This window comes from Chelonoidis abingdonii, chromosome 1, assembly GCF_003597395.2.
Source record: "Chelonoidis abingdonii isolate Lonesome George chromosome 1, CheloAbing_2.0, whole genome shotgun sequence".
NCBI lineage: Eukaryota > Metazoa > Chordata > Testudines > Testudinidae > Chelonoidis > Chelonoidis abingdonii.
In genome coordinates this window covers 323,863,795-323,890,783 of record NC_133769.1, presented here as the reverse complement: position 1 = coordinate 323,890,783, position 26,989 = coordinate 323,863,795, and the positions used below count along the sequence as shown (strand labels likewise).

Sequence of the window (26,989 nt, the reverse complement as noted above, 5' to 3'; positions counted from 1 at the left end):
AAGCAAAAAGTCTGAAATCAGTGGCAGTAAAGCACGTGTTTAAGTGCTTTGCTGAACTGGGGCCACAGTAAGCAACTTATGACTTCCATTTTGCATCATCATCTCCTGATCTGCTTTCAGATACTCTCCTGTTAAACTATCCTGTGGAACTTCATTATTTAATCATCACCAATAGGGTGAAATTCTACAGCAAAAGGCCTCAAAATAGGACTTAAGCAGTGCACAGTCCTTGCGCAGGATCTCCGCACAACAGTGAATCTCATCCTTAATTATTTGTGAGCAAGAAGAATGACCACAGTGCTGGACAATGCAAAAAAAATTCAGACAGTCCTGGCTTCCAGCTGCTTACTGTCTAAACGAAATAGACAGAGAGAGTGAAATCCTGACCCCTGCTGAAGTCAATGGATCTTTTATCATTGATTTTAATGGAGCCAAGATTTCACCTAGAATGTATACAGAAACCTAGAAGAGGGAAAGGTATAACAGCTAGACTTGGTTTTGTTCACATTATTAATAAAATGATTTGAACTGATATGATTGTCTCAGTTCTTGAGAGCACTGCAGAAGAAGTGAATCTGTAGGAGGGACTGAACTGAAGAGAAGACACTTGCGGTAAGAACCTATCTGAGTTTCAAAGTGGTTAACATCCCACTCTTGGATTCTCTACAGAGTGAATAGCTGGCCTGCAGTTTGGATAGTCAGTTTGGCTATAGCGACATTTCTAGCTGATAGAAGCATACGTCTCGAGATCCCTCCAGACATGTAAATATGCTCCTAATCATTGAAACCATAGAGTCTAAAATGATTTGTAGGGAATATGAGGATAGGTATTTGCATGCATATAACCTGGCGTACACATACCAGCCTATTCTCACTCTACATGTGCACATAAATTCATTATTGCTAATGAGAGTTATACTTATCCAACAAAAGGAATATATACTCTGAATCCTATACATAAAAGACTGGAGGTGAGAAGTAATAAATTCCTAGTAATCCAATACATAGATCTGACTCTCTAATAATATATGTATAAATTAGCAGTTAATTGTAACATTTAACATCAAAACATGGTAGAAAAATGAATTCTCACAGCTCGCTGTGAAGAAGATAAACAGTTAAATGTTATCCCCATTTTATAGATGGGGGAAATCAGGGAGAGTGGTTAAATGAATTGTCCAGTGCCACCCAGTAAATAAATTGTAGATACAGGATTAGAATTCAAAGTTCCAGCCCATGACTTAACTACTAGACATGCTGCCTCTCTATCTATATAGATATTTATGGCCTAAATTTTCAAAAGTGAGGAGTGATTTGGGGTGCCTCAGTTTTTGGGTGACCAACCTGACAATGCATCCGATGAAGTGGGTATTCACCCATGAAAGCTCATGCTCCAATACGTCTGTTAGTCTATAAGGTGCCACAGGACTCTTTGCTGCTTTTACAGATCCAGACTAACATGGCTACCCCTCTGAAACTCGACAATGACTCCTTAAAAGGACCTCATTTCAGAGGGTGGGTGCTCAGCACTTCCTACAAATCAGGTCCCTCGTTAAGTGTCCCATGTTAGCTACCCAAAAATGGAGGCACCCAAAATCACGTGTTTGAAAAGGTAGACCATTATTATATGTATTTATTAGGCACACATTGCTATCTTAGCACATACTCTAGGCACAAATATAGGTTTAGAGGAGGAAAGTCATACAGTCAGAGAGGCAGATAAGAGTGCCCTGTTAAAAAATTTTGTCTGTAGCCCAGGAGTGCTGGAACAATTTGTATAGTGGGGGTACTGAGAGCCACTGAACCAAACTGTAAACCCTGTATATGATGCAAACCACTTCAAGCTAGGGAGTGCAGAAGCACCCCTAGCACCCCTAGTATCAGCACCTATGCTGTAGACCCTTCCTGAAAATTAAGCTGCATCTAATACTGTGCCACATGTATTGTCAAATAAACCCAAAGGAAGAAAAATTGCCTGTTCTTTGCATTCAATCAAGATCGAGGGTATATGGAATGACATAATATCCTTCCTGATATCAGAGCTGCAGTTAAGGCCAGTATCCTTCAAACATCACCAAGTCTGAAACTCTGTTGCATACAACAGAGTTTCCTAATTGCCACAGAAACAATCTCTTTCATCGGACGCTGGGCAATGAAATATGTATTGTTCCTTTATAAATACAATAAGGGTTTCATAATTGTATCCTTGACCTTTTTCCAGAGTTCCACAACCACTGATATGGAAAACATTTGAAAGCGACAAATTAAATTGGCCACTCCATTTAACTGCTCATATGCAGAAACTCACATCAACATTTACATTATATTCTTGGGATTGAGAGTAAGTAATGTTAGAGTAATACAGAGTAGCTAACACTACTCTGTCTGTTTTCAGTTAAGGGAGTGCAATACACTTCTACCCCGATATAACGTGACCTGATATAACATGAATTCGGATATAGCACAGTAAAGCAGCGATCTGGGGGGGCGGGGATGCGGACTCCGGCGGATCAAAGCAAGTTTGATATAATGCGATTTCACCTATAACGCAGTAAGGTTTTTTGGCTCCCGAGGACAGCGTTATATCACGGTAGAGGTGTACCTTGGGTGTAAACTAGCAAGAACTAGACAGGAATTGCATGAGAACATGTTATCTTCCAGATTTTTTCACCCAGATGAAAAATACATGGCATTCTCTTTCTGTATGAATGCACATCCACATCTGATTTGGAAAATGAAAAGCTCCAGTGATATACTATATATTGATCTTCCGTTAACCTACAAAAATTAACAGAGGTGGCTTTTAAATTTATGTTTTTCACATCTGTTCTAGGAAGTTTTGGAAGATGATTTCTTTTAAAATGCACACAGGCCAAGGGATTTGTTTTGAGGCTGAAATGTATATATTTAGCCCTAACACTGTGCATTCTAAGGAAGGTGTAGTGGTTGCTGAATAAATAAATAAATAAACAAATAAACAAACAGTGACAAAAAGATAAGTCAGCAATTATCTTCAAGGACATGTGACAGAAGTTCTATAATTCTTTGACAATCACACATGAGTTTTTCCTAAAGAGTCTTATCAGAGCAGCCCTTTTTCAACCCTCTTGCAGTCTCAAATAGTTTTGTAAAATTGATCATTTGCACAATACATAGTATGTTTTACATGTACAGGTTTTACATGTAGCAGAATTATATGCAGCCTGGTGTCATGACATTCAAGCAATCAGACAAAAGGAATTTCATATTTTCCCATATTTAATCATAAACTTCTAGGTAACTTAAGGCAATATAGTTAAGCCACTGATCACACACTGTTGTGAATCTTTATGTTCCTTGTATGTGAATATAAAAAAAAAATTACCTAGCAGTAGAACGCTGTCACTGACTGTTTTAAATTGAGTCTGTTAGACTCAGAGTACAGAAATGTAAACACTGAAATTTCAAATATTAACTGAAGTTTTTAGTATGCAGAAGCTGACCTGCAGACATTATACTAACAGTTAGAAGCCAGTTAGAGCCAGTAACTCACCTTGCTGAATTTTAATTAGTAGCTGATGGCGTGCAAGAATCCTACTCATCCTGTATGGAGAGCGTCTCGTAGTCTGATCAAATCGTAAGTACATCTCTTGGCTCTCAGGTGACATGGAATTTAGATAGTAACAGCCTGAGCCTGAAGTCCTGGACATCTGCCTAAACATCTCTGACCCTTTAAAATCACTGCTTCAGTCCCCTGTATAATTATTCCAGATTCTAATGAGTGTAATAAAAAAAGGAGGCAATAAGCCCAAGAAAGCTGAAAAGAGCAAGTGCTTTAAAAAGAAAAAGGAGTGGCAAAAGCTACAACTCTGGATTCCAGCTCCTCTCACATGATCTAGAAGGGCCAATCAGCCAAAAGTAAAGAATGTGAAAGTACACAGTCTGCCTTACAGAGGAAAGTGAAGCCCGTTCAGGCATTTCCAATCCCACACAAGGTTGAAGGCAAATACAAACAGCATGCTTCTGAGCTGACTAAGCATTGAAGAGCTGTGATAGGAGAGTTTGAAAAAACAAAACACACCATCTAGGAATACCTATTTTAGGCTGCAAAATTCCTTAGCATGCAGAGCTGTGGAAAACCCCATCCTCCTCCACTCTCTGCCACAAAGCTGCCTACTCATTTCTTCAGAAGATGCACATGCTAATTTTCTTAACATCATACCACACAGTTTGCCTAGAAAAAGAAGTTTAGGATGGGCTGTCTAATCCAAACAACCACCTAGCACAACCAGCACCAGAGCAAATGAAATCCTTCCAATGAAAACATCATTTAGCAGCAATCACACAGCAGAAGTTAATAGACATGTAATAATCCCTAAAATTAATGTTACTGAGAAGTGGCTACCAAGTGAGGAGAAATGTTTCATCCTTTTGGTTCCCCAAAGAAGTAATTTTTTGTTTGATCCATACGTGCGCACATTGTTTTTCAGATATTCTTAAAAAACAGCCATTTGCTTTTGCAAAGTATCACATTCCCTCTGTGTTTAATTACATGGAAGCAGAGTGCTGCCATTTGTTGTTAGCATCTGGATAACAAGTCTGAGTAATTCAAAAAACAATATGCCATGTGGTATATGGAATGGGTTAGCCTGTGTGCCAGTTAATGTGTATAATATCTGTAAATATCAATGATATGGTTCACTGCTTACCATAAGGGATAGCTCATTTCTAAAGGAGCAGAATCATTAACATGAATTTTTGTGATCATGACAGTTTCCAGCATGTGCACTGCTAATGCACAGGGAGCAGCTTCACAGAATTGGAGAGCAATTTCACTGAACCGCAGAAATTAGAAAAGGAAAAGGGCTATAAACAGCTCATTTTGTCCATCCCTCTAAATTTGTTCATGGAGGTTGCAATTCACCTAACAGCAGGAGGGCTGTGGAAAGCCCTAGATGCTGTAGAACTATTATGTTTACACAGCATGAAGCGAAGGCATCTCTGATGTCAGCATGCAGGTGTGCTCTGCATTACCTGCACACCACACAGTTGATTCTGTACTAGCTTTAAATAGGCCACTATGGAGGCTGTATCTGCACTTACACGGTCTGAGTGGCCAGGACCATCCAAGTATGAGGTGCACAAGGAGGTTAGCTCTCATTCCAGCTCCTGTGGATTCTTTCGCCTCAACCCCTACATAGTTACTCACCCCACAATAGTTACTGAGATTTTTGGGGCAGCGGTAGCATGTGTTGCCACTGAATGAATGTCACCCCAAATTATTTACTAATTCTCATGCTGTACCATAGATTCTAGAGGATAGCTCAGTGGTTTGAGCATTGGCCTGCTAAACCCAGGGTTTTGAGCTCAATCCTTGAGGGGGCCATTTAGGGATCTGGGGCAAAAATCTGTTGGGGGTTTGGTCCTGCTTGAGCATGGGGTTGGACTAGATGACTTCCTGATGTCCCTTTCAACCCTGACATTCTATGAACTATGACTGTTTTTGGCAGTTATAATTTATTGATATTTTGTATTTTATTAATAGTTGACCTAGGGTTACCATGCAGGAATAGGCGTTTGAGCAGCTGGGTCCTTGGATTGCCTGGAGCTCAGAACACTGCAGACATTCAAACCAGTGTCTTAGAAGTGAAAGACCCCAAGACCCATTACCAATATCCGGAGTTGTCTGTACAGTCCCATATTTGCTGCATTCCTTCTCTGTTTTCATGAAGGACCGAGGAATCTCTGGAGAGTCACAGAGAAGACTGGACATTCAATTAGAAAAAAAAATAGCTCTTGGGAATAGGCCTGGGAAGATTTTACTCTTTCGCATCCAGAGAAAGGGAACCACTTTTTCTTGTCGTGTGGAGTTCAGAAGAGCAAGAAGGGCTCAGCTGCAGCTGGGTGAGACGGCAATGCTTAGTTCTCCTTTAACTCGGCCAGTTTCCCTAGCTAGGTAGAGTTATGGTCCCAGTCAGTCTTCTATCTTTTCACAGCAGAAAACCCTGGATAATAAAATTTCTGAATACTCCTGAATGTCAGCAATATTCATGCTATTTACCCAAAGTGATATCACTGCTCGCTGGAAGAGTTATTATTTGATTAGTCCATCCCTGCTGTATAGTCTAGTTTGTATTTGTTTTCCCTTTTTATTCTCAGTATGTTTATGTTGCACTTATTAAAAAAAAGGAGTTCTTTCTTTTAGCCACATATTACTTATGCAACTTTATAGATGATAGTCACAGAGCCTTATGTAGCCTACTGGATAAAATCGCTATATATTATATTTCAAAACATGCAGTTTAAATCCCACGGGGATTTTCAATTTTCATTAAAATGTGGAGAAACTTTTTCCATCAGTGTGATTATAACTCATTTCTCATGAATTTTCCAAGGACAAAAAAGAGTTTAACAAAAAATGTAAACCATAAAAAAAAACAACCCACAACAGTTCAGCCCTATGCCAATGTGTAACAACTAGGAAACAACCTCACTTAGGACTCTGTCATGATGAGCCCAGCTGCGCACCTACACAGGGGAGTAAGGAACTATAATAAGCCCCTGTCCTTCCCTGTAGGCTACCCACAGCACCAGAACCCGGATGGCAGGGAAAGCAGCTGCAGTCAGATTGCCACTTCCCACCTAGGGTTGCCAACTTTCTAACAGCACAAAACCAAACAGCCCTGCCCCAGCCCCTTCCCCGAGCCCCTGCCTCTTCTCCAAGGCCCCGTTTCCTCCATACCCCCTCTCTCTGTCACTCACTCTCCTCCACCCTCACTTTCTGGGGCAGGGGATTGGGTGTGTGTGGGAGGGGTGAGGCTCTGATTAGAGGTGCAGGCTCCAGGGTAAAGGACAGGGCTTCAGGTTAGGGCAGGGGGTTCAGGTGCAGGGAAGGTATGGGCTCTGGGCTGGGGAGGCGGGCTCTGGGTGGGGCCATAAATGAGGGGTTCAGGGTGCGCGAGAGGTCTAGGGGTGTGGGCTCTGGGGTGGGGCCAGGGATGAGGGGTCTGGGTTGTAGGACGGGGCTCAGGACCAGAGCAAGGGTGTGTGTTGGTGGGTGCAGGGTCCCGGCAGCACTTACCACGGCTCCCAGACAGCAGCCACCAGGTCCCTGCAGCACCTAAGCACATGGGCGGCCAGGGATGTTCCACGCACTGCCCTCACACCCGCAGACTCTGTCCTGCAGCTCCCATTGGTTGTGGTTCCCAGCCAATGGGAGCTGCAGAGTTGGCACTCGGGGCAGGGGCAGCATAGACCCTCCATGTACCTAGGGGCCTCAGGGACCTGGCGGCCACTTCCGGGAGCTGCGTGGAGCTAGGGCAGGCAGGGAGCCTGCCTTAGCCCCCGACCAGACTTTTAACAGCCCAGTCGGCGGTGCTGACCAGAGCTGCCAGGGTCCCTTTTTGACTGGGCGTTCCAGTCAAAAACCAGACACCTGGCAACCCTACTCAGACTACATTGTATGGTTACAATCCAGTCCTTAAACAGTGGTCCCACTAAAGAAGAAACAATCAAGAGTTAGTTGCCCCTCCAGTGTTCTGTTTAAAGTGTTTCCATTTATGAGCACTAGAAGAGCAAAACTTGTTCTAACTGTGTGCCATTTAATGTGACCATGAGCTCATGTGTATATTTTTGTACAAATGCAAAGAGCACCCTGAACCACAGATCGTCTAGATCAGGGGTGGGCAAACTATGGCCCGTGGGCTGGATCTGGCCCCTCAGCGGTTTGGATCCAGCCCACGGCATTGCCACCCCCATGGCGCTGCAGGCCCTGCTCCGGGAACCACGGCCAATGGGAGCATCGGGGGACCATAGGCACCAACTTCCTTCCGCTCCGGTGGGTGCCCACCCCCCCTTCCCTGCCCCTGACCCCACCCCGACTCCATCCTTCCCCTGCCCTTCCCCATCCCAAAGTCCCACCTAACTCCGCGCCCTCTCCTGCCCCCGTTGCGTCCCTTCCCCAAACCCCCCTCCCCCCGGCCCCACCTCTTCCCTCAGCACGCTTCATTCCTCCTCCTCCCTCCCTGTCCCACGAATCAGCTGTTTTGCAGCGCAAAGGCTGAGGAGGGGGAGAAGCAGGACACGGCGGTGCAGGCAGAGGCAAGCTGGAACAGGGGGGCAGGGAGCTGCTTGTGGGTGCTGAGCACCCACCAATTTTTTTCAGAAGCACTCACGGAGTTGGCACCTATGCAGGACAGGTACCCACAGGTGAGGGCAGCATGAGGAGCCCTCTGCTCCCCCTCCCCCAGGGGCCACAGGGATGTGCTGCTGGTCACTTTCTGGAGCTGGAGCGGAAGCAGGGGAGTGGGAGGGAGCAGGGACAGGGCAGGCAGGCAGCCTGCCCTGGCGCGTGCCGCTGCCACCCCATAGCCGCTCCAGGTAAGCCTGCACCCCAAACCTCTCCTGCACCACAACTCACTGCCCTGAGCCCCCTGCCTGCACCCCAACCCCCTACTGCACCCCACACCCCTCCTGCACCCCAACTCCCTGCTGCACCTCACACACCCCTTGTTCTATTCCCAGCTCTGCCACTGGGTCATAGGATAGGTTGCTGAGCTCTCTTTGTCTCAGTGTTTACCCATCTGTACAATGGGGATTTTTTTCATAGAACAACTGAAAATGCAAAACTGAAAAATTTCAGCCAAAACCTGAAATATTTCAGTTTGGAAATGCCATGACAGTACCCTGTGGGAACTATCATTCGGTTGCCTCATGTCCAAGTTCTCCTTATGTGATGAGCGCCACAACTGGACTACATCTCCCAGGATGAATACTTCGGTTTGACAACACTGTAGTTCTTTGGAAGATCACATGGGAGACTCGCTAAACATCTGTCTAAGGACTGCATGGTGTTTCTAATGTGCTTATTACAGTACCTAAGCACTGATGAAAGTGACAAAGCCACATTATGGTTTGCCCCATACTGAAAGATGGGTGTTCTTTGCATGTGTGCATGCATAACTAAAGAGCAGTCATCAACAGCATTGGAAATCTGCCTCCATTTTGTTCAGCACAGCATTCTGTAATGGGGTGAAGGGCACATCACGCAATATACTGTAGAAACTCTAAATTATATTTGATTAAAGTGTCCACTTACAATCAGCCTGAGCACACTATTAGTGTAAGATTATAAACCAGTTTCTGTTCTGTAGTCCCCACTGGCCTTAGAATGCTGATGCTTAACGTGAGACAAGATTATAGTATTCCCAGTCTTTCCAGCGTGAGATAGGCATATGGTGCCATAGGTGGCAGAAGTTCTTTTAGCATGGAATTTAATTCATGGTTCACACACAATAAATGAATAACCATGTGATCTTACTGCTGCAACCGCTTTTCCCCTCAATTATTACTTACACTGAGATGTTATGTCACATCTAAAATTAAATCATAACTATGGTTTCTCTTAATTTTAAAGCATTAATGCCACGAGAACCACATTGTTTCCATGTCAAATTACCCACACAGATGTTATTAACATGCAATCATAACAAGCTGGAAACTCCAGAACTCCACTTTCAAGTCACTGAAGACATGCACACTTTTGCTCTTAGTTTGTTGCTCTTTGTGTAGTTCTGTTTGTAGTAGGTATTTGAGTTGTGAGATTTTAGTCATACACCTCTACCCCGATAGAACGCTATCCTCGGGAAACAAAAAACCTTACCACATTATAGGTGAAACCGTGTTATATCGAACTTGCTTTAATCCACCACAGCACGCAGCCTCCCCCCCCCCCCCACCCCCCAAAGAGCTGCTTTATGCGTTATAGCCGAATTCGTGTTATACTGGGTCGCATTATATCGGGGAAGAGGTGTATCTAGTACCTGGCACTCATCTTATAAGCATCTCTTTTTTAAATAAAGCTACAAGCTAGTTTATGAAGCACCAGAAAGCAGCAACTTTTTTCAAATTCAGATCACATTTTTGTCGGAAATAAATGAACCCCTAAACCATAGCTGCATTTGTACCTAGTGCCCCCACTTTGATAACCTAGGCAGCTACCTGTTTAAACCTTGCTCATGTAAATACTGAATTTACAACCAGAAACAATTTGTTGCTTAATGTTTACTGTTTGAACAGTAAGATTATAACCTTTTGAAAGCTGAGCTAGGATTAATGCAGGCTGGAAGTTAGTTTATACTTGGCGAAAAGCAGTGGGAACCCTGCTGCAGCCAGAAACTTTTCGCTCTGTCTGACTGCAGCTTCCAACCTTTTCATCAGGCTGTTCTCTCTCTCCCCCCCTTTCCTCCACTTTTCTGTGAGCTGACTTTTATTGGGGGAGGGGAGGGCAGGAGGCGGCAGAAATAATTTATTAAGGATTTCAATACAGCTGAGAGGTAAAGAAGTCACATCTGCATAGCATTGGAACAGAGTACTGTCTAAATGGAAAGCACAATACTGATGTGTTTTGGAGGCAAGGCAACTGCTGTGTAAACTATCTGATAGGGAGTTTGTAAAATAAATACTGCTGTGCAAGGCCGTTTTTCTCTGCATGAAAATGAGGCCTCATAGACACGATTAAGTAACCTCAAATCAGCCAAGGAGGCTTCTGAATCACACAGTACTTCTCCTCTCCCCTCCAGTCCTAACAGAGGATTATCCATTTGTATTTTAAGAACCTCATGTTTAAAGGCTAATATTGCTATAAAACATAGCCCTGATTAGAAAAACATTAATGCCCTGGCCACACCATAGAAAGGAGCTCTAATGCAAGCAGGGAATTTAAGTGAGATGAGGACTCGGCCTACCGGTGATGTGTTTATAAACTCAACAGGCAGTTGGGGGAGGGAAGAATAGCAATCAACTGATTTGATTCATTTCATCAGCTCCCTGTCACATGCCCTAAAGTCCACAAAAGAACAAAAGAAATTACTCAGTTTATACCAACAAGGGGACATGGAAAGCGCCAAGCTTACCAGCCCATACATGCCAAAACCACCACCTAGAAATGAGTACATTGCTAGGCCATAAAAGATAATCACTCTGGGTCCCGTTGTGGTATGCAGCAATACCCCATAGCCAAGGGTGTGTGCAGAGGGAACACTGGCCAACTCCCAACCATGCAGTCTCACAACCACACCCTCCTTGTGTAGTAACCCCAGCATCGCCAGTTAGCTCTTCTGGCTGGTGCATGGGGGTGTGGATTTGCTAGTCCCTGTGTACTCCCAGGGGAACTGGAAGTGAGCAATCCCTGCAGTCTAGTGCTTAAAGTTACACACGTGTTTAAGTGCTTTGCTGAATCAGAGTCTAACTACTGAATTAGACATTTTGGGCTGATCCTGTTAAGTGCTGAACACGCTGGCCCTGATAAGGATATATGTGACCAAGTAGATATATGTGGAGCCCTGAACATTTTGTTTGAAAACCATTAAAGCTCATATTGCTATAATACTGCTTTAAAAATAAACCTACTGCCACTTACTAGCAAAAGTTCACATGGTGAGAAGTAATTTTTGCCATGAAACTTGTAAACAATTTGGAAATAGCCTTTTAAAACAACAACAGTGATTTTAGGGATTAGATGGTTCCAATAGATTATAAATGGGATACAGTCCTTTTCAACTGCCACCCCAGCTCAAAGGAGGCCCCACTTGGAAGGGAATGGGGATTCACATCATAAATCCCATCATCACATTATCCCTAATCAGTACCCTTGTTAACAATACCAGAGGCGTCCAGGATTGAACAGTATGAAGACAGAGATAACCTCTGTCTCCTAGACTTGATTACTCCAGGGCAAGGTTTAGCAGAAGTAATAAATAGTACAAAAGCTATTCATTAATATTTGTTTTGACTTACAAGCAAATCCCAATAGAAGTTTTTGCAACTCTTGCAAATTCACTTTCCACAAACATTCAAGTGCTCAGTTTTAGTAGTAAATGCTTGTGAGAAATGAACTGTTAGCTCCAATATTGGCAGAAAGTAAACTTAAAATAGACTAACTAACCAACAGTGTGAATTGTGAATCTTGAAATTCACATTACAATATTTAGTACAAAATCTGTATTGCTCTTGTATCAGAGGGGTAGCCGTGTTAGTCTGGATCTGTAAAAGCAGCAAAGAGTCCTGTGCACCTTATAGACTGACAGACGTATTGGAGCATGAGCTTTCGTGGGTGAATACTCACTTCATTGGATGCAACTTATGCTCTTATGTTTGTTGCATAAGCAATCCAATCAGAGAACCAAAACAATACCAGGTGACTTATATGACTACAAAGAGAACTAACCTTGTTATCTCCAGCCTGATTCTTGCTTGCATATATATACCTGCCACTGGAAATTTCTACTACATGCCTCCTGACTCCCTGATTAGCCTGCCCGCCCTGTCAATCATGCTCAGAGGCTGAGGCTGACCTGGAGCATTGGCCTCTCCCCAGTCTTTTAGTGCTGGGAGCTAGCCAACCAAAACACCCCCACTGAATGTTAGTAAGGGGGCAACAGTCTCCTTACATATGCAACCCCGCTGGTTTTGAACCATGCCCTCATGAACACCTGTGCCAACCCACTTACAGCTAACAGGTGGCACTAGAAGCATAATCTGGAGCCAGTAGGTGGCAGAGGTGTCGCTGAGGGCACACTTGGCCTGTAGGAACTCTGGCCCACATGCACAAAGGTACTTATACGCCTAAGCCCCAGATTCAGTACTGGGTTTACAATGGTGCCAATGGTGCTGTGGAATCAGGCCCACACTCAGAAGGGGCCCTGGCCCCATTCCCCATTCTGTCCATACTCTGCCCCAAGGTCCCACCCCTGCTTGGCCTCTTCCCCCTGAGGCCCTGCCTGCACTCTGCCGCAAGGTCCTATCTACCGCTCGCTTCTCTCCACCCCTTTCCCCCGTGTGAGTGGCAGGCAGAATCTCAGGGGGAAGAGGCTGAGCAGGGGTGGGGCCTCAGGACAGAGCACAGATGGAGCGGAGGGCAGGGCACACAAAATATGAATCTGGCTGTGCCCAGATGTAGGTGCCTAAATCCACTTTTTAGGCCCCACTGTGAGACACAAGACTCCTGCTCAACTGCTGCCTATTCCTGTAGTCATCTAAATTCACTCGATGCCCAAGTTTGTGCAACAAAAGTTCCCTAGGTGGCTATGTTACTGCCTCTGGGCATATGCACATCTGCCTCCCTCTCGGTTCCTGGGCACCTATCTTGTGCCTAAGTCCCAGAGTGATCCACAAACCAGGGGATGAAAAGCATTCTTCCATCTAACTTGCATGTGGACCTGATCTAGTACGCTTGCTCAGAGGCCACCTAACAACACAAAACAGCCAGTCTATAACATCAACACCATTACCATTAGCAACCAAACTTATAATCTCATAAAAAAAAAAGATATCAAGTTAGCTTGACAGAAACTACTTTCCGTAAAGACATATTGATTGGCATTAATTATGTTATCTGCCATTAATTTTTTTTAATTGAGTCCCATACCAGCCACTCCATTATCTTGCCTGGAATCAAGGTCAGACTGACAGGCCTACAATTCCTAGGGTCATCCTGTTTACCCTTTTTAAAATATTGGTACAACATTAGCTTTCTTCCAGTCTTCTTCCCCAGTTTTCCCTTATTGAAAATCAACATTAATGTCCTATGAGCTCCTCAGCAATTAATGTAAAACTCTTGGATGCAAGTTATCTGGACCTAATGATTTAAAAATGTGCAACTTCAGTAGCTGCTGTTTAACATCCTCCTGAGATTACTAGTGGAATGAAAAGAATATTATTGTGTGATATGACACATCATCTGTTTTTTCCCAAATACATACAGAAATAAATATTGAACACTCCCACATTTTCTGCATGACTATAAATAATTCCACATTTTCATCTTGTAGTAGATCAATACCATTGTTAGGAGAGTGACAACCACTCCATAGCCTAGTCATTGGAGCACTGACCTGAGAGGTGGCAGATCTCATCAGGCAGAGAGGGGACTAGAACCAGGAGTCTCCCTGAGCCTGGGTCAGTACCCCAATCACTGGGTAAAGATTATAAAGGAGGGCTCTCTCTTGGCCCATCACTGCTGTTTTGTGTGGAGTTAGGTAGCCTCCGAGTATACCTACTGGATTGGGCCCCATATGCAATTTAGGCAGAGGAATACCTATCTTCTCCCACTTAATTGATCACAAGCAAAGATAGGTGCCTCAGTCCAGGCTGCAGCGAGCCACCTATCTCTGTAAGAGGGGCAGGGCTTAGGTCACCTCCTCTCATTGGTATCTCCCATTGGCTAGCTTAAGTGGCTCCCCACCTAGGGTGCTGCATTTTGTGGGTCGCATTCTGAGGAATCTATCTCTACGCATTCATTGTTGAGGGAGTGTAAGCGCCCAGCTCAGGTAGATCACAGTGTTTTTCTTGTGATTCTTTATGCCCTTAAAAGTTAGGCTTTGCAACACTCAATGTCTAAGTTCCTTTGTGGATCCGGTCCTCTGTTACTGATGTGACAGATGCTCAGAGTACATTGGAAGAAGTGGCAGCTGGAAAAAAAATTCTCCTTGCAAATTGAGCACAGTTGATATGGAATTTATTGAGACATAACGAATATTATGCCCCATAGACTTACTTTCCAAACTAGAACTACACTTTCTATCTCCTGTAGCCCAATTCAGGACTGCCTGGACAGAGAACAGAGAACGCCTACATTTCCTGGGACTGAGTGGAGTCCAAATTGGAGGAACATGGAGGCTTCCTTTCTGATGTCTCTCTACTATTCTGCATGAAGTGTGACTAGCTTAGCTGATTCTGCTGCCGAACTACCACCTTGGCCCCAACCTGCACTTGAGGAGCTGAGGCTGAGGAAGTGTTGGGCTGAAGGCACAGAGATGGCTCAGAAAGGGCTTGGAGTCAGGCTGGTGGATGCATATCATCCCTTCCCAAGAGCCTCAGAAAAGACACTGAAATGTTGATGTGGGTGGCATTGCTGTTTTGTGGCCCATGCTGGGAAGTCAATTCATCTTTTTCAGGCCACTGTCCCAAGGCTCAATGTCTTCAGCTTTCTTATTACACTAGCGTGATTTGGATAGGGGAAAAAATGCCAACACTGTTGCTGAGAGGATTTGCGAGGAATAATGAAATATGCTAGCTTTATGGGTGATCATCGTCTCCTAAAACTTTGCTCGTTTACAATTAAAGGGAGTTTGATCTACAAGCTATTTTCCACTCAGCTCTTCTTGCAGATTATTTTTGTAGTTAAACTGTTTTGATTTACAAATTTTACACATGCAGCTATGGCAAAAAAAATAATCAAGAGAGAAGGGTTCCATTATAAAACAATGAACTATATTAAAGCAATGATGTCACTAAATCAAAACATCCATAAACAGAAATTGTAGTAAAAAAAACACAAGTAGGGGAAAAACATCTGGCATGCTGCATCTTTGCACTATTTGCAGTAGCTAAATCTGGACCCAATTAATGACCTGTGTATTTTCCAAACTTTCAGTAAAATGCCTTGACAAAAAATTAATCTGTCTCAGGAGAATGTCCTATTTCCTCCCATATGTTGCCTGACCCAGCCCAGCAATAAACCTCTCCCCAGTCCTAAGGAACTTAACAACTGCACCAACTGATCCTTTCTGTAAAAGTGGAGATAATTGTTCCAAACCTCTGAGTCACAAGACTTGCTAAAGAGAAAGCAATACAAAGAGTGTTATGGAGAGAGCTCTTCATACTAGGCACTATGGTGACCTAGAATCAGAGATTTAAAAGAGTGGATTTCAGTATCTTATCTAGAATTCACTCCAGCCGTTTTATAATTCCTCTCAGCTTGGTACTTTCTGTACAACACTACCACACCAGGATTAATATACACTTTTCTGCTTGGTAACACTTGCCCTGCTATCCTTGCTGTTTAGGATTCTTATGAAAAACACAGCTTAGACCCCCCCATTTTGTAATTATACATGTACATCTTTCTATAACACAAAATGGATGTCCCAGACTCAATTTTACTTAGTATTATATTTTTCTAACCTAGATTCCAACATTCCTTTGCTTTCTATTTAAATCAAATCAGAATGCTGAGATCCAGGGGGAGTTGAGACAGGGCCTCCTACCCCACAGGTGGATGCCCTAACCACTAGACTACAAAAATCATTCTCACACATACATGCCTAATTGCTCTTTATTTATTTATCCAGAGTGCAACAGTTTTGACAGGACAGACTGAAGGAGGTCCCCAGCTATTCCACAGCTCAGTGAATGGTGCATGCTTCTGAGGATTTGAACAGGGGTCTCCTTCTTTCTCCCCATCAAACAGAAAGGAGGGAATTGAATGTGTGTTTCCTACATGCCTGGTGAGTACTTATAACTTTCAGCTCAGTTGAGTAAAGATAGGCTCCTCCTCCACCACTCACTTTGCGTGGAACTTTTCAAACCAGGTTGGAGTTCAAAAAGTACAAACTTTGATCTTATTGTCTTCCAAGCCAGTTATCTTTGCAAGGGAAGAATATTGCATCCCAGCAGTCCTTTCCCAGCCCAGTGCTTTGGTGTGAGCCCGAGGTGTAATTTCTTGCCGCCACGGATCACAGTCACACTCAGTGGTTTCCTTTCACTGTGCTGCACCACGGTGGCAATATTCTGCAGTGTCTGGAAGTTGTGTGTGTCGACAGAGCCAAACTCAATGATCTCATCATCAACCTGTAATCCCGAGATGCTGGCGGGAGAACCTGGGGTAACAGCATTCACTCCTGCGAAGGGCTGCGGCAGACTCTGATTCTGATTCATTGCCTCGGTCTGAGCTTCTGGCTCATACTTTGCCTGCTTCTCCTTCTCTCGAGCATGCAGCTGGTGGAGAGCTTTTTCCACTTGCAGCATTAGGACCTTGTGATCGTTCTGCAAACAGATGATCTTATCCCTGGCTGCATGGACTTGGTACACATCAACATCTGCATGTGGATACCCTTCAGCATCAACCAGCGGCTCATTCATCCCGCCCCTCTGGCACTCCGTAACAGGCTTTGATCTGGGCCTCGAGCTCATCCTTCCTGTGGACCAGCTGCTGCACCTCTCACACGCTCAGTGTGTCAGGCCCAGGTGTGGAGTGAGGCAGGCTTCTAACTCATTCCTTCAAGAAACTACATAGGCACCTAGGCCAGGAGTAGGGGTTCTTCTTAATGGATCACTATCAGAGCTAGCTGCCTATATCTGAGAACAGGGTGGACTTAGCACAACAGCATCTCTCATTGGCTAGCTTAGGCAGGAGGCTGCCTAGCATGCTGGCTTTTGTGGATCACATTCTAAGGAGCCAGAATGGTAGCCATGTTAGTCCGTATCAGCAAAAACAAGTACTCCTCATTGTTTATTTGAAGGAGCCTCTCTCTCCCCATTCATTGTATAGGAGGTGCCTGTCTTAGGTTTTGTGGATCATTGTGTTGTTCCTGTGATTTACTAGGCACCTAAAAATTAAGTGCCGTGACGCTCAGCCCTGGACTACACTACAGGGTTAGGTCAAATTTAGCAGCATTAGGTCAATTTTGTAACACAAGCAACTCCATTCCATCGACCTAAAGGGCTCTTAAAATCTACTTCTATACTCCTCCCTGGCGAGGGGAGTAGTGCTAAAATCGACCCTGCTGGGTCGAATTTGGGGTAATGTGGACGCAAATTTACGTTATTGGCCTCCAGGAGCTATCCCAGAGTGCTCCAATGTGACCGCTCTGGACAGCATTTTCAACTCCAATGCACTAGTCAGGTACACAGGGAAAGCCTTGGGAACTTTTGAATTTCATTTCCTGTTTGGTCAGCGCTCAATATAAAAGGCAAAATGCGACCTTGTACCTAAACCACATGTGCTGTCTGCTGTGAATTGCTTGATTCACTATGAAAGAGTCTCCCTTTTGTTCTCAGAAATGTATCATCTTAAATTTTACTCTTCCCTTTTTATCCCCCCCACAGGTGCAAATGTTTCTATGCTCCCCCTATCGTCTCCGTCCCTGAGGTTATCACAGATTAGAAGGCAAAAAAAAACCAACAACAAAAAAACAAAACATACTTGCGATGACATGTTTTCCAAGCTCTTGCAGTCCTCCCACACTGATAGGGCACAGCTGAATGCATGGAGGCATTCAGTGGCAGAGTCCAGGAAAGCATTAAGTGAGCGTGATGAGAAGAGGCAGGATGCAATGCTAAGGCTAATGGGGGAGCAAACGGACCTGCTCAGGCATCTGGTGGAGCTGCAGGAAAGCCAGCAAGAGCACAGACCGCTGCTGCATCCACTGTACAACCGCCTGCCCTCCTCCCCAGGTTCCATATCCTCCTCACCCAGATGCCCAGGAATGTGTGGGGGAAGGCTCGGGGCACCCAGCCACTCCACTCCAGAGCATCGCCCAAGCAACAGAAAGCTGTCATTCAAACTGCTTATTGTAGCCACACTACCAATCAAAACTATGCGGCCTTGTCCTTCCCTCCTCCCCTACCCCACTTGCGCTACCTTATCAGTTATCTCCCTTTTTATTTTAAATTAATAAAGAAAGAATGCATGATTTCAAAACAATAGTGACTATTTCCTTTGCCAGCTGTGATCGAAGGGGGGAGGGTGGCTGGCTTACAGGGAAATAAAATCAACAAAGGGGGCAGGTTTGCATCAAGGGGAAACACATATAACTGTCACACCATAGCCTGGCCAGTCATGAAACTGGTTTTCAAAGCCTCTCTGGTGCACAGCAACCCTGCTGTACTCTTCTAATCGTCTTGGCGTCTGGCTGTTCAAAATTGGCAGCCAGACGATTTGCCTCAACCTCCCACCCCGCCATAAATGTCTCTCCCTTACTGTCACAGATATTATGGAGCACACAGCGAGCAGTAATAACAATGGGAATATTGTTTGCGCTGAGGTCTAACCTAGTCAGCAAACAGTGCCAGCGAGCTTTTAAACATCCAAAGGCACATTCTACCACCATTCTGCACTTGCTCAGCCTATAGTTGAACTGCTCCTTACCACAGTCCAGGGTGCCTATGTATGGCTTCATGAGCCATGGGAGCAAGGGGCAGGCTGGGTCTCCAAGGACAACTATTGGCATTTCAACACCCCAACAGTAATTTTCTGGTCTGGGAAGTAACTCCCTTTTTGCAGCTGCTCAAACAGCCCAGAGTTCCTAAAGATGCGAGCATAGTGCACCTTTCCCGGCCATCCCACGTTAATGTTGGTGAAACATCCCTTGTAGTCACCAGTGCTTGCAGCACCACTGAAAAGTACCCCTTGCAATTTACATACTGGTTGGCAAGGTGGTCCGGTGCCAAGATAGGGATATGTGTTCCATCTATCACCCCACCAGTTAGGGAAACCCATTGCAGCAAAGCCATCCACTACGACCTGCACATTTCCCAGAGTCACTACCCTTGATAGCAGAATGTCAGTGATTACATTGGCTACTTGAATCACAGCAGTCCCTACAGTAGCTTTGCCCACTCCAAATTGATTCCAACTGACTGGTAGCAGTCAGGTGTTGGAAGCTTCCACAGGGCTATCACCACTCACTTCTCAACTGTCAGGGCAGCTCTCACTTTAGTATTCCTGCACGTCAGGGCAGGGGAAAGCAATACACAGAGTTTCAGGAAAGTGGCCTTACGCATGCGAAAGTTTCACAGCCACTGGGAATCATCCAATACCTGCAACACTATGCGGTCCCAGCAGTCTGTGCTTGTTTGCCGGTCCCAGAATCAGTGTTCCACTGTATCAACCAGCCCCACTGCCACAATGAGGTCCCAATTGCCACATCCCATGCTTTCAGGAACGTCTGTGTCCGTGTCCTCCTCACAATCATCCTCGTGCTGCTATCTCTTAGCCAGGTTCTGTGCAAACTGCAGTATAATGCGCAAGGTGTTTACAATGCTCGCAACAGCAGCGGTGAGCTGAGTGGGCTCCATGCTTGCCATGCTATGGCATCTACATGGGTAACCCAGGAAAAAGGGCATGAAATGATTGTCTGCAGTTGCTTTCACGGAGGGAGAGAGGGAGGGGAGACTGATGACATGTACCCCAAACCACCCGTGACAATGTTTTTGCCCCATCAGGCATTGGGTGCTTAACCCAGAATGCCAATGGGCAGCGGAGATGGCGGAAACTGTGCGATAGCTTCCCACGGTGCACTGCTCTGTGAGTCAGTGCTAGCCATGGTAGTGAGGACACACTCCGCCGACTTAATCCACTTAGTGGGGACATGATACAATCGATTGTGTAAAACTGATTTCTAAAAATCGACTTCTATAAAATTGACCTAATTTTGTAGTGTAGATATACCCTCAGTGTTGCAATGCCTAAGTCCTTCATGGAGTCACTTAGGCATATGTAACTACTAACTTCAGTGGAGTTACTCTGTATTTTCATTAATGTAATTGACAGCACAATTTGGCTCAACATTTCTAACTGCTAGAAGAGACTTTGATACTTTTTGTAGCAAAGAAAGTGGGCAAAAAACAGAACACGTCAACCTCAGTTGCCAATTTTCTAATTTTTCAAAATCAGACACTTCAGGCGCAACCATTGCTCACTGCTCTCCCCTTCCCCAGGACTCATCTGCCACCTGCAGAGCTGGGCTGGGAGGAGCTGCTGCAAAGCCTGCCTGCCTAATCGGAGCATGGTAGGGGAGAAGGGGGGTGTCAATTCCTAGAGAGAGAGGCCGGGAACCATCAGGGCTCAGCAGAGCAGAGGGTGGAGGTCAGTCCCTGGAGTGAGGGGATGGAGAGAGTCAGGGCCCTGAGAGGTTGACAAGGTGGGACAGGTTGTCACGAGTGGCAAGCCCAGCCCCACTCCGCAAATGCCACATGCTGTCAGGATCTTACCCCCAGGCAGCACCGGAGCCAGGAACCAATTCCTCAGATTAAGTTTCTCTCCATCAGCTGAGCTCCTTCACCAGCAGCTATTCTTTTCACCTCCCAGTGGTGAGGGCCAATTGTGGTTACTGTGGTAAACAGATTTTGGGGTCCAGTCAGCAGTACTGACTGGAGACTGCACAGGTCCCTTTTCAACCAAACTTTCCACCCAGCACCCCTAATGGCAATGCCAACGCCAACATGTAGCAGAAACAGAAAAGCTTCAGAGAAGGACATCACAAATGATCAGAGACATGGAAAGACTTCTGTCTGAGGAGAGAGAGAAAAGACAGACTATATACTTAGAGAGGAGTTATAAGATTTTCAAAGCCAACTACAGGCTTTGATCATACAAATCCCTTTCATTTCAAAGGGAGCTGGGAGGCTTGATTCCTTGCATGGCTTTGGCAATCTCAACTGAGACAAATAAGAGAGGATTTGATAGAGGTAGATAAAATAATGAAGTATTTAGAGAAGAAAAATTGGGTGCTCCCATTTACCTCATGATATAAGAAAAAGGTGGCATTCAATTAATAAGAAAGACTACACATTTAGGCCAGATAAAAGGAAGTACTTTGTGCTTCCCATGGGCTATGTCTTCCTATGGCAAAACCAAACCCATGAATTCTATTATCACAAAGCAGCCCTTTTCCCCTCAGTTTTCTCATAATTCCCATGAACTCCTCTAGCACCTTCCATTATTGTACTATTTTATTCTGTCAGCTGCTTTATACAGTTATTCTGAGCCTGTGCACTCACTTTCTCTAAACAGTGATTTCTACAGATGGAGATTATTTAGTGTCCTGAGGAAAAAAGTGAAACCAGCTGTTGTAATGAAGTGAGCACTTTCCACATCTACAAACACCCTCTGCTCCTGTCCTCAATTAAAAAACTTTATTGTGAAAAGCAGGCCCGATAAGCGTATAATCAGGGCATCACTTCTTGAGCTGTGAATAGATACCATCATCTTCAACTCAGAGTACTTTAAAGTAACACTTTCATGCTTTGTACTCTGATGAAGGAAATTCCATGTTTATTTCTGAAATAGCATTTGCAATTTAGTATTGCTGCAAAACATTTGCTAAAAATGATGTGAATAGTTCACAGACCTGTCAGCATCCATCTGTTTGAGTCTATTAATGGTACATTCCCAGCTGTGGCCTTTCCAAAGTCCTAAATAATACAAGCTTCTGACTTATTAAAAATACGATAGCTGAAATCTCACTCTAGAACTGGATTATTTATGTAAGACTGTAAAATCTGTTTTATGACTAATTAAAGAAAACATTCAAGATTAACAAATCAGTGACGCATAGATTACATATTCTGAACCATATGCTCCTCTTTAGTAGTAAAATGGTGCAGAGAAGTCTGAGATCCTCAAATAATTTACTACACAATTATTCTGGATAAGTTAATACATATCATGCCATCCAGACTGGGACAGGAGGCAGTAACTGTAGTAATCAGTGGGCATGTGATTCACATTAAAAGGATATAATTAAAAAAAAATCTGCTGTAACAACTTTGTCAGGAAAGAAGTGGAGCTCCTTGCTCCTGCATATAATATACTCTACAGTAAAGAGCCATAGCACATGCAACAGACTTTTCTGAGTCCCTGGCAACCTAAGATGAAGTTTTCACAACCCCACCATTTTCCCTGGATGCTTAGGCATCCTCTAAAACTTATATTTTGCTATACTGAAGTGTGATTTCTGTCAACAAGAAGTTTATACTACTCAGGGCCATATTAACTTGCTGTCATTTTTCTAGAGTAATGTAGGGATTACTTACTCAAAACTCCCACTGAGTTAATAAAACATTGAAATAAGTGGGAGTTTTAACTGAGTAAGAGCGACAGACCTGGGCCCTTGCTTGGTATCCCATAGTAGCATTCATAACAATTCAATTTTGCCTGGACTCTTCCAGCTGCACCATTGTGGAGCTGGCAGAACTTTTGTGTGAGATCATCTCTTTTTTTTTTTTTTGGTCCTAAATTGCTGTGGCAGCAGGCTAAGTACAAACCCATAATACCCAGTTAACTCCAAGCATAGACTTGACTAAAGCGGACTATAATTCCAAAATGTATCACACATTTGAGTTTGGTTCCATTGCTGAACATATTTTCCTCATACATTCTTTTTACAGCAAGGCTAATCATCCAGGCCTGAGTAGCTGGTAATATGCATCATGTGCTACCCAGGCGGGGGTGAGTTAGATCTATGAAGGATATAAACAGAAATCAATGATAACTCTATACACTGTTATATTTACTGCAGGCATATTTGGTTCTAGAGTACCTTTTCCTTGACTGAAAACAGAGTATGAGGCTCTCAGAGGTGCCTGACTACAGTAAGTGAAGCCAGTGTAGCATCTCTGTGCCAGAACAGGTGTTCCCAGTTGGCCAGTTAAGAAGATGGGGCAGTGACTGGTGCTATAAAGGACCAGAGAGATACTCAAAGAGAGAAATACACAAACACTGACACCCACAGAGAACTGGTGAATTGGAGAAACCAAGTGAGTCAGGGTACTGGGTGAAAGTCAGTTAGTAACAGAGCAGGGGAGAGTGGCCGGGTAGTCAGGGATTGGGGATGATCTTCAGGAAAGCTGCACAGAGTAGAAAGCTCTCTGCAGGCCCTCTCTGGAAAGAGGGAGGAATTATCATCAGGAAGCCAGAGCTGGGACTGCCCTGCTGACTTTCAAGAGCCAAAGTTAGTACTGGGAGGGAGGCTGAAAAAGGCTGAGGGCTAGGAAGCCCAGAAGCCCAGAGGAGGGACTAGCCAGCTGTCCTTCCTGAGCCAGAGAGCCATGACCAGAGAAGACTAGAGAGGGCTGGAGGCTGAGAGCAGCACAGGGAGATGCCTGCTGGCTCTTTCAGTGGAAAGCAGAATCCAGAGGGTCAGAGAAAACTGACAGCTGGGAGTGCAACTTAAGGAAAGTCATGAGAGCTGTACTGGAGAGATGAGGTTGAACTTCTTGGGAAATGAAAAGCCTATAACCTAAACCAAAATGGAAGCAGACTGGGTGCATGTAAAATTAAAAAGGTTGTACCGGAGTTTTTACACTAACGGCTGTGGAAAAGCCGACAGCTGTGGAGGAGCACAAGGGATCTGTCTGTCTGAACCTTAGGGGAGGTTTTTTTAAAGGGGATACTCTATATCCCAGTAAAGAGGATAGAAGTTGATAAAGTACAAGTAGCACTGAAAAGAAACGGTCAAACAAACAAACAAAAATAAAAGAGTTCCATTCAATCATAGCACAGGAAGGCAGATAACTAAATATTGACAAATTTTATAAGTGCTTGTATACAAAGTCAAAATATTAAGATGGTAAACTTGGGTCCCTGGTATTAAATGAGGATATTGATATAATAGGCATCACAGAAACTTGGTGGAACAATGATAATCAATGGTACACAGTAAAAGCAGGGTACAAAATATATAGGAATGACAGAGTGGATCATGCTGGTGTGAGTCGTATGATATGTGAAAGACAGCAGAAAGTCAAATATAGTAAAAATCTTAAATGAATCTAACAGTACTATAGAATCTCTATGGACAGAAATTCCATGCTTGATTAATGAGTCTAGCACAGGGATCGGCAAACTACGGCCCACAGGTAGGATCCAGCCCACCAGCCATTTTAATCTGGCCCTCATGTTCCCTTGGGGAGCAGGATCAGGAGCCACTCCATGAGGCTCCCGGAAGCAGTGGAATCGCCCCGCCCCAGCTCCTATGCGTAGGGGTAGCCAGGGGGCTCCGCATGCTGCCCCCTCCCCAAGCGACGCCCCCACAGCTCCCATTGGCCAGGAACCCACGCCCCAACCCCCTGCCCCAGCCCTGATCCCCCTTCCACCCTCTGAACCCCTCAATCGCAGCCCAAAGCAGCCTCCTGCACCCCAAATCCCTCATCCCCAGCCCCATCCCAGAGCCCGCACACCCAGTCAGAGCCCTCATTCCCCTGTCTGAGCCAGAGCCCCCTGCATTCTGAACTCCTCATTTCTGGCGCCATCCCAGAGCCTGAACCCCAACCAGAGCCCTCACCCCCTCCCACACCCTAACCCCAATTTAGTGAGCATTCATGGCCTGCCATACAATTTTATTCCCAGATGAGGCCCTTGGGCCAAAAAGTTTGCCCACCCCTGGGTCTAGCAGTAGGAATATACTACCGATCATTTTCCAGGATGGTGACAATGATTGTGAAATGTGAGGGAAATAAGAGAGGCTACAAAAAGCCCCAGAAAACCCAGTATTAATGGGGAGATTTCAACTACCACCATATTGACTGGGAACACATCACCTCAAGATGGGATGCAGAGATAATATTTCTAGACACCAGCAAAGATTGCTTCTTGGAGCAGCTAGTTTTGTAATACACCAGGGGAGAAGCAATTCTTGATTTAGTCCCAAGGGGCACCCAGGATCTGGTCCAAAAAGTGACTGTAGCTGAACCACTCAGTAACAGCAACCATAATGTAATTAAATTTAACAATCTTGCAGGGGAGAAAATATAGAAGAAATCTACCACAGTAATATTTACCTTCAAAAGGGGAACAATACAAAAATGAGGAAGCTAGTTAAATGGAAATTAAAAGAAACAGTCATAGAAGTGAAATGCCTGCAAGCTGCATGGAAACTTTTTAAAAACACCATAATAGGGATACTGCAAATTAAAACAAAAAAAAAAAAGAAAAGAACACCAGTAAGAAGACTAAAACAAAACCACCATGGCTAACCAGCAGAATAAATGAGATCATTAAAGACAAAAAGAAATCCTTTAAAAATAAATTCTATTGAGGAATATTAAAGGAACATAAACTCTAACAAGTCAACTGTAAAAGTATAATTAGGGAGGACCAAAAAAAATTGAAGAGCAACTAGCAAAAGACAACCATCAGCAAAAAATTGTTTTCAAGTGCATCAGAAGCAGGAAGCCTGCCAAGCAATCAGTGGGGCCACAGGATGACTGAGATGCTAAAGAAGCATTCAAGGAAGACAAGGCCATTGCAGAGAAGCAAAATGAATTCTTTGCATCGTTCTTCACTGCAAAGGATGTGAGGGAGAATTTCTCTTTTTTTTATGTGGCAAATTGGAGGAACTGTCCCAGATTGAGTTGATCAGTTATACAGTACTAAGTCATTAGGATGAAATGGTATTCACCCAAGTGCTGAAGGAACTCAAATATGAAATTGCAAACTACTTTCTTTTTTTTTACATAACCAATTCCTTAAATCAGTCTCTGTACCAGAGAACTGGTGGATAGCTAATGTGACAATTTTTTTTAAAAGGCTCCAGAGGTGATCCTGGAAATTATAGGCCAGTAAGCCTGCCTTCAATACATGCAGACTGGTTGGCCCACGTCAAAAAAGATATATTAGAATTAAAAAAAGTACAGAGAAGGGCAACAAAAATCATTAGGAGTATGGAACAGCTTTCATATGAGGAATGATTAAAAAGACTGGGACTGTTCAGATTGGGAAATAAGACAATTTAGGGGGATATGCTAGAGGTCTATACAATCATGAGTAGTATGGAGAAAGTGAATAAGGAAGTGTTATTTAGCCCTTCACATAATCCAAGAACCTGGGATCACCCAATGAAAATAATAGGCAATAGGTTTAAAACAAACATAAGGAAATATTCCAGTCATCCTTTGGAACTCATTGCTAAGGGATGCTGTGAATGCCAAAAGTATAACTGGGTTCAAAAAAGAATTGGGTAAGTTCCTGGAGGATAGGTTGTAGAATATCAGGGTTGGAAGGGACCTCAGGAGGTCATCTAGTCCAACCCCCTGCTCAAAGTGGACCAATTCCCAGACAGATTTTTGCTCCAGATCCCTAAATGGCCCCCTCAAGGACTGAACTCACAACCCTGGGTTTAGCAGGCCAATCTCAAACCATTGAGCTATCCTTCCCCCCATTGATGGTTGTTTCCCAAGATGGTCAGGGATGCAACCCAGTGCTCTGGGTGTCCCTCAGTCTTTGACTGTCAGAAGCTGGGACTGGAAGACATGGAGTGGGCCACTCAATAAATTGCCTTGTTCTTTTCATTCCCTCTGAAGCATCTGGCACCAGACATTGTCAGAAGACAGGATACTGGGCTAGAAGGACCATTGGTCTGACCCAGTATGCTATTCTTATGTTCTGATTAGAGTTATTGGAGCTCTACTTGGTATGTTACATATACTGTTTGGACTATGCTGGTGAATT

The 26,989-nt window shown here is 44.2% G+C and overlaps 1 protein-coding gene and 1 pseudogene across 6 annotated transcripts in view; both read right to left on the bottom strand.

Moving 5' to 3' along the window:
• The window catches only part of STARD13 (StAR related lipid transfer domain containing 13), a 551,580-nt gene that overhangs the window by 191,580 nt on the left and 333,011 nt on the right, over positions 1-26,989 (bottom strand). For 2 of the 6 annotated variants that reach the window (XM_032791939.2, XM_032791940.2), the window contains exon 1: positions 3,533-3,816. The exons of the other annotated variants lie outside the window; for them this stretch is intronic. In XM_032791939.2, the coding sequence (XP_032647830.1) occupies positions 3,533-3,701 (169 nt within the window). In that variant the 5' untranslated portion in view covers positions 3,702-3,816. Of the gene's footprint in view, positions 1-3,532; positions 3,817-26,989 lie in introns of those variants that run through there. 6 annotated transcript variants of the gene reach the window in all.
• LOC116831729 (26S proteasome non-ATPase regulatory subunit 9 pseudogene) lies at positions 16,317-16,923 on the bottom strand (annotated as a pseudogene).